This window comes from Zalophus californianus, chromosome 3 (genome assembly GCF_009762305.2).
Source record: "Zalophus californianus isolate mZalCal1 chromosome 3, mZalCal1.pri.v2, whole genome shotgun sequence".
Lineage (NCBI taxonomy): Eukaryota > Metazoa > Chordata > Mammalia > Carnivora > Otariidae > Zalophus > Zalophus californianus.
Genome location: NC_045597.1, coordinates 55,453,213 through 55,470,178, shown reverse-complemented (window position 1 = coordinate 55,470,178; position 16,966 = coordinate 55,453,213). Strand labels below are relative to the sequence as shown.

Here is a 16,966-nt window from a genome sequence, read left to right as displayed (position 1 = left end):
TCCTAGCCTTAAAAATATCTAAAGATGGTTTCACCTGGTGTTCCTTAAATCTTCTCTCAACAGCCATGGTACCTTCATAATTTCCTCATAAGACACTGGGCTTTTTAGTTTTCTCATTATCCTAGTCTCACTCTACTAAAGGAACTTATTTGTCCACGTCTTTAAGTACAGCACTAAGAACCGAACATAATGTTTGCACCATACACTAACTGGCAAAGAAAAGAGTGGGATTATCATCCCACTTCATTCTAAACAACAAACATCTATTAATGGAGTCTTTTGTTTATAGCCACATAACCCTGATGACTCATATTTAGCTTGAAATCAGCTAAAATCTTGATAACCTGTCACATGCACTGAGAAGCCATTCCTCATCATCCCACACTTGCTTAACAGTGAATTTAGTAATTCAGTAAAAGGAATGAAAAATGGGGTCCCTGGCTGGCTCCATCAGAAGAGCATGCAACTTGATCTTGGGGTTGTGAGTTCCAGCTCCATGTTGGGTGTAGCGATTAGTAAAATAAATAAGCTTAAAAAAAAAAAAGGGAATGAAAACTAAATGAATTAATAGCACAAAAAAATAGACAGCCAGGAGACCTACTATGGAACAAGTTGTTTTTAAGCATTTCCATAGCAATCTTAGGGCGCTAATTATTATGAATCTGTTATCATTAAAAGGATCTAGATCTGTAAGACAAGACTACGTATCATGTTAGGTAGAAAATCTGCTAGATCTTTTATCTAACATAAAAAATACATGCACACCTGACAACATTAAATGCAAACAGCTTACTGTCATGATCAGGATACTCTAGAGAGTGAAAGAGGGGATACTAATAATAACTGCACGGGGAAACATGTAAACTGGGACTGTTCAGGCAAACCTGGGGGGATGGCCACCCAATATTAGATGCAACCATGTAAACCATCTGCTTTAAATAAGGAAAAAAAAGAGCTTGAAATTTTCTATCCAGCAAAGGATGATAAAGAAAAACTGTGGCACACCCACCGCTGCTTATTTAGTATGCTGTCTTTATTCTACTTCAGGGATCAAAGGGCTTGCAGAGGTTTCCCTGAACCTCAGTGTTTACCCTATTTCCCATACTAGGCCCTTTTTCTCCATACCAAAAAAAAAAATTTTACAGTCCTCAACCAGGTATTTTCTTCACACAGAGGTTTTGAGGAATGTAATATTCATGGCAGAAAAAGGACATTTGAGTTTACAAAGCATTTTTTCTAAAGATTTGTTTATTTGACAGAGAGAGAGACAGTGAGAGAGGGAACATAAGCAGGGGGAGTGCGAGAGGGAGAAGCAGGCTTCCTGCCAAGCAGGGAGCCCAATGCGGGGCCCGATCCCAGGACCCTGGGATCATGACCTGAGCGGAAGGCAGATGCTTAATGACTGAGCCACCCAGGCACCCCTACAAAGCATTTTAATAAATCCTAAGCTATTTCCTTTGTCTCATAAATACTCTATGGGTTGTGAGGCATTATTACCCACATTTTACAAACAAGAAAGCTAAGGCCAAACAACTTTCAAGAGACCCTTAGGACTAGACCCCAGGTCTGGAGCTCTAGTCTAGTTATTACATAAAACCACATGGTTCATCACTTAAATGCATTTTTCCTATAGTCTGCCTTTCTTCAGTGACATAGATTGCTGAGATTTTATCTTGATAGTGGCTCCCATTTTCAGTAAAACCAATTATAAGTCCAAAACAGAAAAAATAGGTAATTATCTACATTACAAAGGACTCCATGTTAAAGCAAAAAGATCACAGATTTCAATTAAAAGTATGCAAAAGTGTGCATTCAATTTTTCTTTCAATAAAAGTACAACTCACAAAAAAATGTGATTTATCTACAACTTTCCAGAAAGAGGTTCATTTTATAAAGTTAAATATACAAATAAATGACAACCATTTCTGTATTATGTCACTGGATTTATAAAAAATGCCTGCAAGGACGGGAAGATTGAAGGGGGGGAAATTGGAAGGGGAGATGAACCATGAGAGACAATGGACTCTGAAAAACAAACTGAGGGTTCTAGAGGGGAGAGGGTGGGAGGATGGGTTAGCCTGGTGATGGGTATTAAAGAGGGCACATTCTGCATGGAGCACTGGGTGTTATACGCAAATAATAAATCATGGAACACTACATCAAAAACTAATGATGTAATGTATGGTGATTAACATAACATAAAAAAAAAGAGTATATGGGACTAAAAAAAAAAAAAAAGGCCTGCAAAACAGGCAACTTTAGGGATAAGGAATCTAAACTCAAAAGATGAAGTGACCTATACAAAGTCTCACTGATCGTAAGTGACAGAGCTGGAATGGAAACCTACTGGAGTTTTCTTACCATTCAAAGGCCTGAACTCAAGCCTGGTTCTGCTATTAATTGTGTAGTCATTTCTTGAGAAAGTAAGATATTACTTGCCCCTATCTAACTTTAGAATTTTGGATATAAAAGCATGCCTGTTTCCAGTCAATACCTTGTTAAAACAAAATGTAGGTAAGTCAGAACAAAGGTAAGTAAGAAAAAGAGCAAAGGGCGCCTGGGTGGCTCAGTCGTTAAGTGTCTGCCTTCGGCTCGGGTCACGATCCCAGGGTCCTGGGATCGAGTCCCGCATCGGGCTCCTTGCTCGACAGGGAGCCTGCTTCTCCCTCTCCCACTCCCCCTGCTTGTGTTCCCGCTCTCACTGTCTCTCTCTCTGTCAAATAAATAAATAAAATCTTAAAAAAAAGAAAAAGAACTAGAAATACCTTAGGGTCAAATAACATGTACAGACTGAGAAGATGAGAAGGAACCAGCAATAGACTGAGAAGGCACAGTCTGCTAGGGACGATAATCAATAGAGTGGGGTCCCAGAAGTGAAATGAAAAAAAAAAAAAGGGTTAAAGGATAGAAATGAATGACTGCAAAAAAGGACTATAAATCCTTTGCAGTGACTCCCACCAAGAGTGGAGTCTATTGCACGCCACTTGAATCTGGGCTTGGCTATGTGAGTTGCATCCTCAGTAGGACTTTGGCAACCATGATGCAAACACTTTCACCATCATGTGAATGAGCACGCTGGAGATGAAATACACATGACGGGACCTAGTAGCTCAGTCAGTTAAGCGTCTGCCTTCAGCTCAGGTCATGATCTCAGGGTCCTGGGATTGAGCCCCACATCGGGCTCCCCGCTCAGTGGGGAGCCTGCTTCTCTCTCTCTGCCTCTGCCTGCCACTCCCCGTTTGTACTCTCTCTCTCTGTGTCAAATAAATAAAAAATCTTAAAAAAAAAAAAAACCACACACGTGGCCACTGCCCCAGCTGATAGCAAGCCAACTACTAGATACATGAGTGAGGCCATTCTAGCCAGGAAGACCAGCCAGATCAGCCCCAAATAGAACTGCCCCAAAGAAAAATAAGCAAATAAAATGGTTCTTGTTCTAAGCCACTAAATTTTGGAGTGATTTGTTATGAAGCAAAAGCTAACTGATAAAGACAGTGATGACAAAACTAAAGCTATTTTCAATGGAGTAGCACGTATGAAAATCTGATTAGAGTTGGGTTAAGAATGAATGGACAGGGGCGCCTGGGTGGCTCAGTCATTAAGCGTCTGCCTTCCGCTCGGGTCATGGTCCCAGGGTCCATGACCACATTGGGCTCCCTGCTTGGCGGGAAGCCTGTTTCTCCTCCCCCATTCCCCCTGCTTGTGTTCCCTCTCTTGCTGTGTCTCTGTCAAACAATTAAATAAAATCTTAAAAAACAAAAACAAAAAAATGAATGAATGGACAGAGTGGAATGCAAGGCTTCTGGCTGATACCAACTGAGCTCTGGAGGCTTCCCTTTCTAACAAGACCATTTCTTCAACCAGGAAACTACACCATTACACTGCTTACCAGGTGTTCCCTACACTTTTCCAATGCCCCCTACAGATAGACATGGTGGCACAATGGCAAAATCTTTCTACCAAAGCAATTAATGGGATGCATAACCAACCCAGCATACCGCCTCAGAAGATGTGGAGACAATGGAGAGATGAGGAAACTACATATTCTGTTGCTTCATGGCCAATAAGTTTTGCCAATAAATCTGACTTTATATTTACACCTATCACTACAGAGGGGGCTGTGTGTGTGCCTGCAGAGGGATCTATATGCGTATGCAGAAATACCCATGAGCACACATAACTCCTTAGAGCGCACCTAACCATCTCTTGACAAGTCTTGATTTGCTCATTACTTCTCATTTTCCAGGTACATTCTCTATCTGAAAAAGAATTGTTATTACATTTTAAAGCACTTATAAAATGTTCAAAAAACAGCTTTTTAAGATGTCAAAAATATAGAAATAACTTACTTGGCAATCCGCAGCTTCCCAACTTCACCTCTTCCAGGGGCTTTAGCCCATTGCTGTGACAAATATTTAGGAACCTAAAAAAATAAATAAAACACTAGTAAGACTATGTTTTAGATGCTAACTTCCTGAACATAAAATCATATACTGCTTCTATTTTACTTTCTGCCTATAGTAACTAATCATTAAGTATCACGCTCCCATTATACATTTTGCACTATAAGGGATACAAGAAAACATTTTAAATTTCAAAGAACTAGGGGCGCTTGGGTGGCTTAGTCATTGAGCATCTGCCTTCGGCTCAGGTCATGATCTCAGGGTCCTGCAATCGAGCCCCGCATCGGGCTCCCTGCTCAGCGGGAAGCCTGCTTCTCCCTCTCCCACTCCCCCTGCTTGTGTTCCCTCTCTTGCTGTGTCTCTCTCTGTCAAATAAATAAATAAAATCTTTACAAAATAAATAAATAAATAAATAAATTTCAAAGAGCTTAAAGTCAATCAAGCTGGTGACACAATAACTAACACGAGTCAAATATCTTAACAAAACAAAGTGTTATGTTCCCAAATAAGTCCAATGAAAGTTCAGACATCAGAAAGGCTACCAGAAAAGTTTTCTCAGGAGTATAATATTCTAACATATTATTTAGAGATACCACCAAGTTTAAGATGATTTCAAAAGTTAAATTTTATTGTAAGATAACTCTGACCAATGATAAAGGGTCTGCTGAAATAAATGATTAAATATCACTGCTAACATTTATATAATACTACTTTCCTGACACTGTTATAAGCAGTTTCCATATATTTACACATTTAATCCTCACGTCTCTATGAGGTAGGTACTGTTAATTACCCTCATTTTACAAATTATGAATCTGGGATACCCGGGGATTATATAATTTAGCCAAGATTATAAATTTGTAAATGATGGAGCCAGGATTCAAACCCAGTCAGTGTGGGTAACTAGATACATATAGTCAGAAGGGTTTTAATTCCCAAAAGAGAATATATGCTGAATCACTACTATTTCTTCTAAGAGGCAGTATGAACTGTGGAATCAGCACACACCTTCAAGGTTAGCCTATTGTGAGGAATGAGATACCACAGATAAAGCATGAAGCATAATACCTCACATAAGGCAAGTACTCAATGAATGTCAGGTGTCACTACTATTTCCCTCAGCAATCTTGGAATAACATGAACATGAGTGTAGAACTGAGAGCTTCCAAAGCTGGAAAGAAAAAAAACATTCTATTAACCAAGATTTCATTTGCAAAAAGAACCACTTGATTATCAAGTGGCATTGCTTTGTTTAGCTATAGTAAAAATTCACGAACAAAAGGTTTAAAAAAATTCTAATGGTATTTCTTCAATTACATATGCATTCTTTACATCAAAATTATTGAACACTAGTCATATTCCCTAATAAAGCCCATAGGAGAAAGATGGTGTCTTTTCTTCATCACATTCCAAGTTACTGGTTCAAATGAGTCCTTTACATATATAGACCCATTAAGACTTTCTCCCTTTCAGTAAGGGTATCCCTTCCGTAATTTTGTATTTCAAGCAATCACACTAACCACTAACTTCCTGGCTCTCTCCTCAGTACTTCAACAGTTTTTTCCACCCCTTCAAATCACTGACTCTTAACATCTCTGCCCTTTTCCCAAGCTGTGTATGTCCTGTCTTCACAATCATTCCCTTGCCCCTACCTCCTTCATCATGCTGGCCTGGCAGAACCTTAATCCCGATTAAAGCCCATCTCTACTGCTACTTAATTAATTAGTTTGATTTCATTTTGTTACTTCTCCACACTGGACCTGAGCAGCTGGAGAAAAATTCACAGTGATGCTAACTAGTCTCACTTGAAATATATGGCTACCAACATCAAGTAAGCCCTTCACAAGATGCTTGGCAATTGAACTCCATCTCCCTGGTCAATCCATTCCCCCGCTACAGCTGAGTCACAAGTTCTCTTCACTTCTCAAGCCAACAGCACCTCTCCCTCCCTTCTCCTTCGGTGGTGCTACCCTGACTTCTCTTCAAACTAGGGAAAGGATCAAAAGAGAACCTCTACAGCTACCATGCAGCCACAGCTAAGGCCTTTCACTCTGACTTCCTCTTTGAACAATGGTCAATCTCTCCACTGTGCACTTAATTTCTTCCCCTGTAGTCTAATCAAGGACATCTTTCCTTCAATTCTACCATTTTTCTCCTCTCTCCTCTCTACTTAGTCATCCCCCCATCAGAATGATGACCATGATGATAACTGCTAACACTAGAGTGCTTACTACATGTGGCAGAACACTCTTAAGATGGCCCCCAATGATTCTCACCTCCTGATATTCACACCCTTGTGTAATCGCCTCTCCTTGAGTGAGAAGGGGATCTGTGACTTGCTTCTCATCAATACAACATAGCAAAGGTGATGGGATGTTACTCCCCTTCCCTTTTGGCTAGGATTCTTTTATTTATTTATATTTTTTGGCTATAAAATTTGTCCAGGTCTTTTTTTTTTAAGTGGGTTCCACACCCAACATGGGGCTTGAACTCACAACCCTGAGATCAAGAGTCAACTGCTCTACCGACTGAGCCAGCCAGGCACCCATTTTCTTTCTCTTTTTTTTAAGTTTTTATTTTCATTACCCAGTGCTCATCACAAGTGCACTCCTTAATCCCCATCACCTATTTCACTTATCCCCCCATTCACCTCCCCTCTGGAAACCATCAGTTTGTTCTCTATAGTTAAGAGTCTGTTTCTTGGTTTCTCTCTCTTCCCCCACCTGTGCTCATTTGTTTTGTTTTTTAAATTCCACATATGACTCATATTGTGTGGTATTCGTCTTTCTCTGACATATTTCACTTAGCATAACACTCTCTAGCTCTATCCATGTCGTTGCAAATGGCAAGACTTCATTCTTTTTTGTGGCTGAATAACATTCCACTGTGTGCGTGCCCGCACGTGCGCATGTGTGTACCACATCTTCTTTATCCATTCATCAATCAGTAGGCACTTGGGCTGCTTTCATATCTTAGTTATTATAAATAACGCTACTATAAACATAGGGGTGCATATACCCCTCTGAATTAGTGTTTTTGCATTGTTTGGGTAAATACCCAGTAGTGTGATTGCTGGCTCATCAGGTAGTTCTATTTTTAACTTTTTGAGGAACCTCCATGCTGTTTTCCAAGTGGCTGCCCGGTTTGCATTACCACCAACAGCATAAGAGAGTTCCTTTTTCTCCATATGGGATGTTACTTCCGTGATTAGGTTACATAAGATGGTGACTTCTATCTTGCTTCTCTCGTTTTTTCAGTCTGCACACTTTGATGAAGTAAGCTGCCATGTTGGGGAGGCCCAGGTGGCAAGAAACTAAGGACAGGCTCCGGTTAGCAGGCAGGCAGGAAACCTAGGCCCTGGGTCCAATAACCCCGAGGAACTGAATTCTGCCAACCACACATGCTTGGAAACAATCTTCCCTGGTCACGACTTCAGATGAGAATTCAGCCCTGGCTGACATCTTGATTGTAACCTGTGAAAGGCTCTGAAGCAGGAGACCCAATTAAGCCATGCCAGGGCTCCTGATCCACAGAAACCATGAAATAATAAATGTATGTTGTTTTAAGCTTCTAAGTCTGTGGTAATATAGCAACAGATAACTGATACATTAAATGACAAGCACTCTTCTAAATGTTTTAAATATATTAACCACTTAATCTTCACATAATCCTGTTATTTCCTCCATTTTGCAAATGAGGAAACTGAGGCATGGGGAAATTAGCAAATTTGCTCAAGATCACACACCTAGTAAGAGCAGAGTCTATAATTCTCCACACACTGTCCCATTTTCCACCTCTCTTTTCAGCATAGCTTTTTGAAAGAGTTGTCCCTGCTGGCTGACTAATTCCTCCTCTGCCATATTTTTTTTCTTTTTACTCTAGACAGGACTTCCTCTCTACCACTCCACGGAAAGTGACGACCCTAGTTACCAAATATCTCCACATTGCCAAGTCAATGTATAGTCCTCATCTTTAATACCTATCAACAATATTTGAGAACTGTTTCCTCCTTCTTCAAACACTTTCTTCACTTGGCTTTAAGTCACCACAATCTCTCTTGATTTTCCTCATACTTCTCTGGACTCTCCTTTTTGGTCCCCACACATCTAGATTCTTGTCTTCCCAGCCTCTCACCTGTAGTGTTCTGGTTTCAGTCCTCAGACCTCTTCTCTTCTCTACCTGCAATCAATCTTATGTAATCTCATCCAGGCTCAAGACTTTAAATACCATCTGTATAATAACAATTCCCAAATTTAGAGCAAGTCCAGGCTCTCCCCTCAAGTTCCAACTTATATATCCAATTGCCTACTCAAGCTCTCCATCTGAAAATTCCGTGGACATTTCAGACTTAAAATATCCATACCAGAACTCTTAATTTCTCCCTCATAACGTGCTCCTCCTGCAATTTTCCATACCTCAGTAAAAGTCAACTCCATTCTTCCAGGTACTCAGTCTGAAACTTTGTGCAGTTACCCTGAATAGCTACTTTTATCTCACATTCCACATCCAACCGACTGATATATCCTGTGAGCAACATCTTCAAATTATATCAGGACTCCAGCCCCTTCTCACCAATTCCAAGGTTACCATCCTAGTCCAAGCTACCATCATCTTTTGTATAATTCTGATAGCCTTTGGATTTCTTAACTTCCACTCTTGTCCATGTCTAGTTGATTCTTAATATAGCAGCCAGAGTCATCATCTTAAAACATAAGTCAAATAATCCTATTCTGCTCAAAGCCTATTTAATAGACATCTACATAGTGCTTACTACAAGCCAGGTACTTTTCTAATCACTTTACAAAAGTTACTTCACTTAATCCTCATAAAAACTCTATTACTGGGACATCTGGGTGGCTCAGTTGGTTAAGTGTCTGCCTTCAGCTCAGGTCGTGATTCCATGGTCCTGGGATCGAGTCCCGCATCGGGCTCTCTGCTCAGCAGGGAGTCTGCTTCTCCCTCTGCTTGCTGCTCTGCTGTCTCTCTCTCTCTGACAAATAAATAAAATCTTAAAAAAAAACTCTATTATTATCCCAGTTTTTTAGAGATTTTACTTATTTGAGAGAAGAGAGTGAGAGGGAAAGAGAATCTGAAACAGACACCGCACTGTGCACAGAGCCTGACGCAGGGCTGGATCCCACAACAGGGAGTTCATAAGCTGAGCTGAAACTAAAAGCCAGATGCTCAACTGACCAGCCACCCAGGCACCCCTATTATCATCATTCCATTTTTGCAGATTAAAAAATGAGACCAAAAAGTTATTTGCCTAAGGTCTCACATTACTAGTGGTGAAGCCAGGATTCTAATCTAAGCAGTCTAGCTCCATAATCACCATGCCATGTTGCTGCTCTAGGGCTACTCCCTCCCCATGTCACTCAGAGTAAAAATCCTATGATGTCTGACGTGTTTCAGCCCCCTGGTAGCCCATGGCCTCATCTCCTACTACCTTCTCTCTCTCACTTGACTCTAACCACACTGTTCTGTGAACATTCCCAGCACCTCATATCTGAGGGCCTTTGAAATGCTGTTACTTCTGTCTGGAATACTCTTCCCCCCAGATATGTGGAGGGCATGCCCCCATAATATCCTTCAGGTCTCTGATCATAGACCACCTTATCAGTGAGGCCCTTCCCCCACCCTATTTAAAACAGTATCCCCAGATACTTACTATACATTTTACCTTATTCATTTTTCTTCAGAGCACTTATCATGGGCTATATAGGTGTTCATTTACTGTCTATTCTCCTTCCCCGTTAAGAATGTAATCTGCAGGAGGCAGGTATTTTGTCTGTTTTGTTTACTGCCATATCCCTAGCATCTAGAATAGCCTAGCACATAGCAGGAAGTTATTTTAATGACTGGATACTGAGGAAACATTAGCTAATGTTAATGTAATAACAATGATGACATTATTGGGATATATCTGGGATACAGAATTTAATTTTAATAAACCTCACTGCATTCTCAGAGAGAAACTTTATTTCAGAGATCTACCTTAAAATAAGGGGGAAGGAGGAAAATGCCAATAATGGATAGCATTATTTTCCAGTCTGCCTCCATCCACTTATTGCTGGTTCCTGGAGATGCTATTAAGATAAACGAGAGAAAAGAATATTTTGGAGCACTGGAACTCTTGAGGAGACCACACTTCTTCACTACATTAGCCAAGTCAGAAGAGTCTCCGATCAAACTGCTGGAGACTACAATTTTAGCCACCAAACAACCAGAAGTTCTAAGTGAAGTCTGTATCATACACTAAAACAAATTTAAGAATCAAATTCACTACAATAAATTGTACCTACTACAAGCAACTGACAACTTACAAAAAAGATTATGTTGCAGAAGTCAATTGATAAAGATAAGTTTGGAACTCACACTGCATTATCATCATTATAATAAAGTCATATGTTCCCAGGGAAGCCTACCAGCTTATTTAATTCAAAAGGCTGCCAAAATACTATACTCTTTCAATGAAAAACTGAATACATTGAGGATAGTATGTCAATCATATACGTATAACTCTCTACACCAAGAGCTTATGGAAATGAGCTTCCCAGAAGTTCCAGCCCATTAGCATTAAGTCTGAAAAAAGGGAGGGAGATGAGGAAGAAAAACTCATAGCATATATGGTCCCAAGCCTCCAAAATACTATTTTGAATGGCTGATATTTTTAATTAAAACATTTTCTTTTTTTAATTGTATATATTTAAAGTATACAACATGATGATCTGATATATTGAAATGGTTACTACAGTCAAGCTAATTAACATATCATCTCCTCACATACTTTTTTATAAGAATACCTGAATTCTACTCTTAGTAAATTTTCCCAAAACATTCATGTCAACATATCACTTATGAGATATATGTTGTTTCCGCCCTCTCCACATTCATTAAAGAAAATCAGATGGAGACAAGATAATAGGTACAACAGGAGATGTTTTCTCAGATTTCTGAAGACAGTAAGAGAAAATGACTCACTTAAGCATTACTTTCTCAGGGAAACTTCCCTTGACCCCCTAGACTAGATCAAGTTTATTATCCACACTCACAGAACAGTATTCCTGGCTTCCATGTCCAGACAGATAAGTCTGTAACTGCTTTCATTAGGACTAATATTTGATGGCTGTCTGTCTCCTGCAGTAGACTATAAATCCTAGTTCACAGAGCACGGGCCATGTCTGTTTCTGCTCACCATAACATACTCAGAGCCTGGCACAATGACTGGCAATCACTGAAGACTTGTGGGATGAATCAACCCACGTACCCGTTCACTCATGGCAGGCAGAGCAGTAAGGTCAACCATGACTTTGAAGCCAAGGTGCTATGGTCATATGTATAGACAGTTATTCCCCTGAGCTTCTTTGCCAACTTTGCTTCAGCGAATATCTAGTTCCCCAACTACTAGTCTCCAAACCCTGTTTCTCCCAGAATACAAGCAAATTAAGGGACTGTAATGGACACTGTTGATATGACACCCATTTCCCCCTTTAGGACTGAAAGTCTTATTCTCCCAGCTGCTGGGAGTGTGGCCACAGAGAGCCCTAGCTGTTAGCCCCTTTTTGGCATTGGCTTCACTGAAGAGAGGTGATGTGGGGGCTTCATTTCTTTTTCTTTCTTCCTTCCTCTAGCCAAGATCACACTCTTCCTGGGACAAACAACATGCAATGATTGGTCAACATAGGGTATACCTCACCCCAAATCAGGACACCTGTAAGACTCCCTGTGGAAACATCCTCAGCCTTCCTTGAAACTGCATCATACCCTCTTACCAGTCCTGTTCAAGTCTTCTTCCTTCCACAGGTGATGATCCCAAGAGCATTCCCTGGTAAACCTAATCATCTCAAAATCAGCTTCCCAAGAAGCCCAATCTGTGACACACAGCTTTTACTCCCACGTTTTCTTGAAGATCATCACCACATGGAACTGACAAGATCCAAGGTCACAAAAATGAAGTTCCCAGGGGTGCTTGGGTGGCTCAGTCGGTTAAGCATCTGCTTTCGGCTCATGTCATGATCTCGGGGTCCTGGGGTTGAGCCCCACATTGGGCTCCCTGCTCTGCAGGGAGTCTGCTTCTCCCTCTCCCTCACATTTGTGCTTTTTCTCTCTCAAAGAAAGAAATGAAGTCCCCACATCACCTCTATTCCTCAGGGAGATAACTCATGAAAGAGACCTAAGCTGGAAAAAAGACATTTCCTATTCTTGGCACAAGCTGTGTAGCCAAACAGACCTAAATTTGAAACACTGTTCCATACTTGGGTAAGATAACCTCCCTAAGCCTCAATTTCATCATCTGAAAAAACATAGATATTTAGTATCTTCTTCACAGGTTTGCTTTGTATAAAATACCTGGTACATATGAAAGCTAAGTTCCTTTTTCGCCTGTCTCCTGTCCTGACCCTCTCCTCCAACAAACAGTAGTCCAAAATGCCTAGAAGAGGAAGGCTGACTGGGTTGGAAACAACTTTTTACTGGCTAGAAAGCTGTTGCTTAGACCTACCACAGCCCTTCTCAATACCTCCACTTGTTCTTTCCCAAAAAAGAGGTAGCATTTGTTATAAATCAGGCCTCAGTATGATATTCATTACTTAGAAAAATCCCACCCCTCCTAATAACCTTGCTAACTTTATCTCCTCCTCCCCATCCTATATGTACCTTACCCTCCAGCCAACCATAACTAGAGATGATTTTTCCAGAAGTCTAAAAATTGGAAACCAAACAACAGAACTATGGTAAAATATTCTTAAACATTCTACAATTTTTAAACCATGATTTGGTATAAGGTATGTAGTAATAGTGTGACCAATTGGCAACCTAACAGTGGCACAGACTGAACAACAGAACAGGGTAATGCAAACTACAAGGACTAGCTCCCTGACAAGGTAAAAACTGTGACTTTATGTTTTAGCAGATGACATCTATCATAAAGTTAAATCCAATCATGTCTATTACCTATCAAAACTCGTTTGGATCATCAATCTCTTGTAGATTTAAGATACTCAAAAACCCAGAAATGGCCTTTCATAAGCCAGGTACAGGTACTGGATATTCTGGGACACAATCTTCTACTATATTTGCTATTTTTTTTTTGAACACACTCTAGTTCTCCCCAGCCCTGTTGAGTTTTTTCCTAACTAATAACTCCATAGGCTCTTCTTAAATGTCACCTTCTCCATGAAGTCTTCCCTGTTTCAGCCAGAAAAACAACTATTTTCCTGCTCAAAACACTCAGAGATCTTACATGTATCTTACACCTTAGTGTATTTCTTCTGTTTTATACCTTTCTAGTGATGGAATTAATGTGTACAAGATGGCCCATAAACTTTGAGATACTCTAAGAAGAAATTTACACATTTTGCAGCAAATGATCCTCAAAGAACAGAACTCAAAGTATTATCTATAATGAGAAATATAGGGGTTTTGGGGGGAGGTCTCCTTTAATTTTTTTTAAAGATTTATTTATTTGACAGAGAGAAAGCACAAGCAGGGGATGGCAGGCAGAGGGAGAAGCAGGCTCCCTGCTGAGCAAGGAGCCGGATGTGGGGTTCAATCCCAGGACCCTGGGATTACGACCTGAGCAGATGCTTAACCGACTGAGCGACTCAGGTGCTCCTACAATGAGAAATATGAACATACAGAGAAAAGACGTGAAATCAGTATGTAATTCTGTTCACAAATTCTGACTGGATAAGAATGAAGACACACATTCTAATATGTTATATTTTAATATCATGCAAAGAAAGCCGAAAATGAAATTGACTATTACAATTTGATGCTGTCCTATAATTTATTCCTATAATTCAGAGTTGAAAATCCAAGTATGCTCAAGTATGGGCATGAAAATCACACTCGATACCAAGTCCAGTGCAAATGAAACAAGTTCAAGTTATCTGACAGCTATGCAAATCAAACCCCGTTGTCTATCGGGTGTCCTTTAATGGAGCAGAAACAAAAGTTGTCAAATAAAGAACAGGAGTGGATTTTAGGGCAGAAAGTATTTGCTAGCAATTCTCATCATCTTTCAGAGATAAATTTGTCAAAGAACAAGAACTGGTAAGAAAGTCCTTTCACACCCTGGAAAGATCTATCTGCAAGTGTGTTATTAATTTTTTTGATTAGAAAAAGATATACTGTATGCCAAGCTGGTAAGAAGAAACAGTAATACTGTAAACCGTAAATAGTCTAACAACTACCTTTACAAAACAAGCACAAATCATTGGCTTGAGTTCTTTTCAAAGAGATAAAATGTATTCAAATACCCAGACATGAGAAAGAACTAAACTTCATTTTTTAACTTCTTTTTAGATTACATTTTTTCACATTCTTATATAGTCAGTTACCAAATCCCAACAACTTTTACTGAAAAAGTTTCCCTAACTCCCCAGACTTCATTATTACATACCTATGATGCTGTGATCATTTTCTAATTTTGACTCTGGTTATCTTCCTTTCAAGCTTCCCCCCCTTGCATTATTTGCATCCTTGCCTTACTCAAAACCCTACAAAAGGTTCCTCACTTCTTGCAGACTAAAGTTAAGACATCCCTATTTCACAGTATAATATGAGTATATAGTTCCAAACTTTTTTTTTTTTTTTTTACACAAACCCTCTGCTCTAGGCATAATAATCTCCTTTGTTTTCCAGGACACACCATGTTAATATGCATTTTCAGTCTTGCATTTCTGTTCCACTCTCCATAATAGACTATGCTAATGCCTCTGTCCACCCATCCAATTGTGTAAGGCAAACAATATTCACTAAGCATTTACTGTGCTCCAAGAATTAATGCATCATCTCAAGTTTCACCATTTTTTCAAGCTCTTTCAATCTGCAAGGGAGATCTCCTTAATGATTCTCCTCCATTTGGCATGCGGTAGGAGAAATACCCTAGGAGAAATTCACCCCAGCCTTTTGGGTTATACTGATATATCTGTGAGAAGTCAAATGAGTGCCAGAGAGTAAAGCTGAGGTTGAAGAATAATAGATAAGAGATCATTCATTCATTCATTCATTCCATATCTGTTGAGCAATTACCATGTGTCAAACACAATTCTGGTTGGGATAGGCAAGGATCCCATTCTCATAGAATGTGTTTGAGTGCACCCACACTAGAGAGAAGGAGGTAACCAACACTGAACACATGAACATACAATCACTTTAGACTGTGACAAGTGTTTTGAAAAATATAATACAGGTTTGACATGCTAGCAACTGATCATAAGGGAGCTTTTTTAGAGAGGAGGACAGGAAGCGCCCCTCAGATTTAACTGATGAGAATTCAGCCATGTGATAAAAGTTAAAAAAAAATTAAAAAACCAAAGGTCCTAGTTCAAAGACTGCCATAATCACATTTTGTACACAGGTCTCATGAAAGTCCCTTAAGAGGCAACACTCCTCGATATGAAAAATTAAAGACAAATACTGTGCTCACTCAGGGCTAATCAAGATTGCTGCCTTTACAAAAAATACTCTAAAAAACACTCCAGTTCAATGGCCTCTCCTTCTGGTGCGTTCAGAGCTCTCTCAGTTCTCCTGAGAACTCCAATAAGGGCCATCAACCTAAAAGAACACGTTAAGGGTACACAGGGACCCGTTCTACTTTCTGGCCGAGAATACTGTACATGAAGCAGATACTCAACTTCTTTATATAGACTCACGACTAAAATCACTTTCACCAAAAGGAGATACAGAAATTCTTCAGCCTGGGGTAAAATACACCGCTCAAGTCGGAGAACGCCATCACAAGACCCCAGAAAAACCACACAGTGGGGAAAGGAATGCGTTCCAGGCAGGTTCGGACTCTTAATTGTCTCAAAGACTGCGTCCCTCAACTAACTGCCTCGCCTGCAAACCAGTTTGCACATGTGTAGCTCTAACGAGATAGCCGTAGAGAACTTTAAAAGGCTTACGGAGTGGGACAGTTTCAAGTCACTTAAACTACTTAAACTAGGAGGAGCGCAAGCCGGAGCCGCACGAACGTACCTTGACCAGCCACACTCCGGTGTTCTGTTTGGCGCCAGTCAGATCGAGTTCCCCACGCTCCGCCATGGGTCTGTTGCCGGTTGAGACGAGCGGACGAGAACAGCGACCCGGAAGCTGGGGCCTGCGGTGCAAAGGACCGCAGAACAGTGTATGCCACGGCGACTATGAAGAAACCGAGTCCACCCGCCAAGATATAGGGAATCCCCGGAAACAGAAACAGGCCGCTGGGAGGCGGGAACTGCGCCTGCGCGCTGCCACCGTCAGTACGGCGCGCCGGTATGGACAAACGTCCTAGTTAGGCACATTCTTGAGTGGGCGTGGTTATGGTGGCCGGTTGCGTCTGAGTGATTAAGACACCCGCCAGGATGAAACAAAATGTCCACAATCCATTTAAAGACCAGGTCAGCATAAGTGAAGAAAGGCAGCGTCAAAACAGAAAAATGGGGTTCAGAGAGACAAAAGCTGTCAGTATGTGTCCATCCCTGGCCAAGAAGAGAGAAACAACATTTTCGAGGACGGGGCGGGTAGGGGGGCGGAATAATAAAAAGAGTAAGTGAATTAGCACACTTGGGCATTGGGAT

General features: G+C 40.5%; 1 protein-coding gene across 1 annotated transcript in view; it reads right to left on the bottom strand.

The window, feature by feature from the left end:
• The window catches only part of GTF2F2 (general transcription factor IIF subunit 2), a 151,436-nt gene extending 134,830 nt beyond the window's left edge, over positions 1–16,606 (bottom strand). Inside the window, exons 1-2 of the mRNA XM_027591217.1 lie at positions 16,386–16,606; positions 4,350–4,423 (exon numbers count right to left, since the gene is read on the bottom strand). Coding sequence (XP_027447018.1) covers positions 4,350–4,423; positions 16,386–16,451 — 140 coding nt within the window. The 5' untranslated portion in view covers positions 16,452–16,606. The remainder of the gene's footprint in view (positions 1–4,349; positions 4,424–16,385) is intronic.
• Between the last annotated feature and the right edge of the window lie 360 nt (positions 16,607–16,966).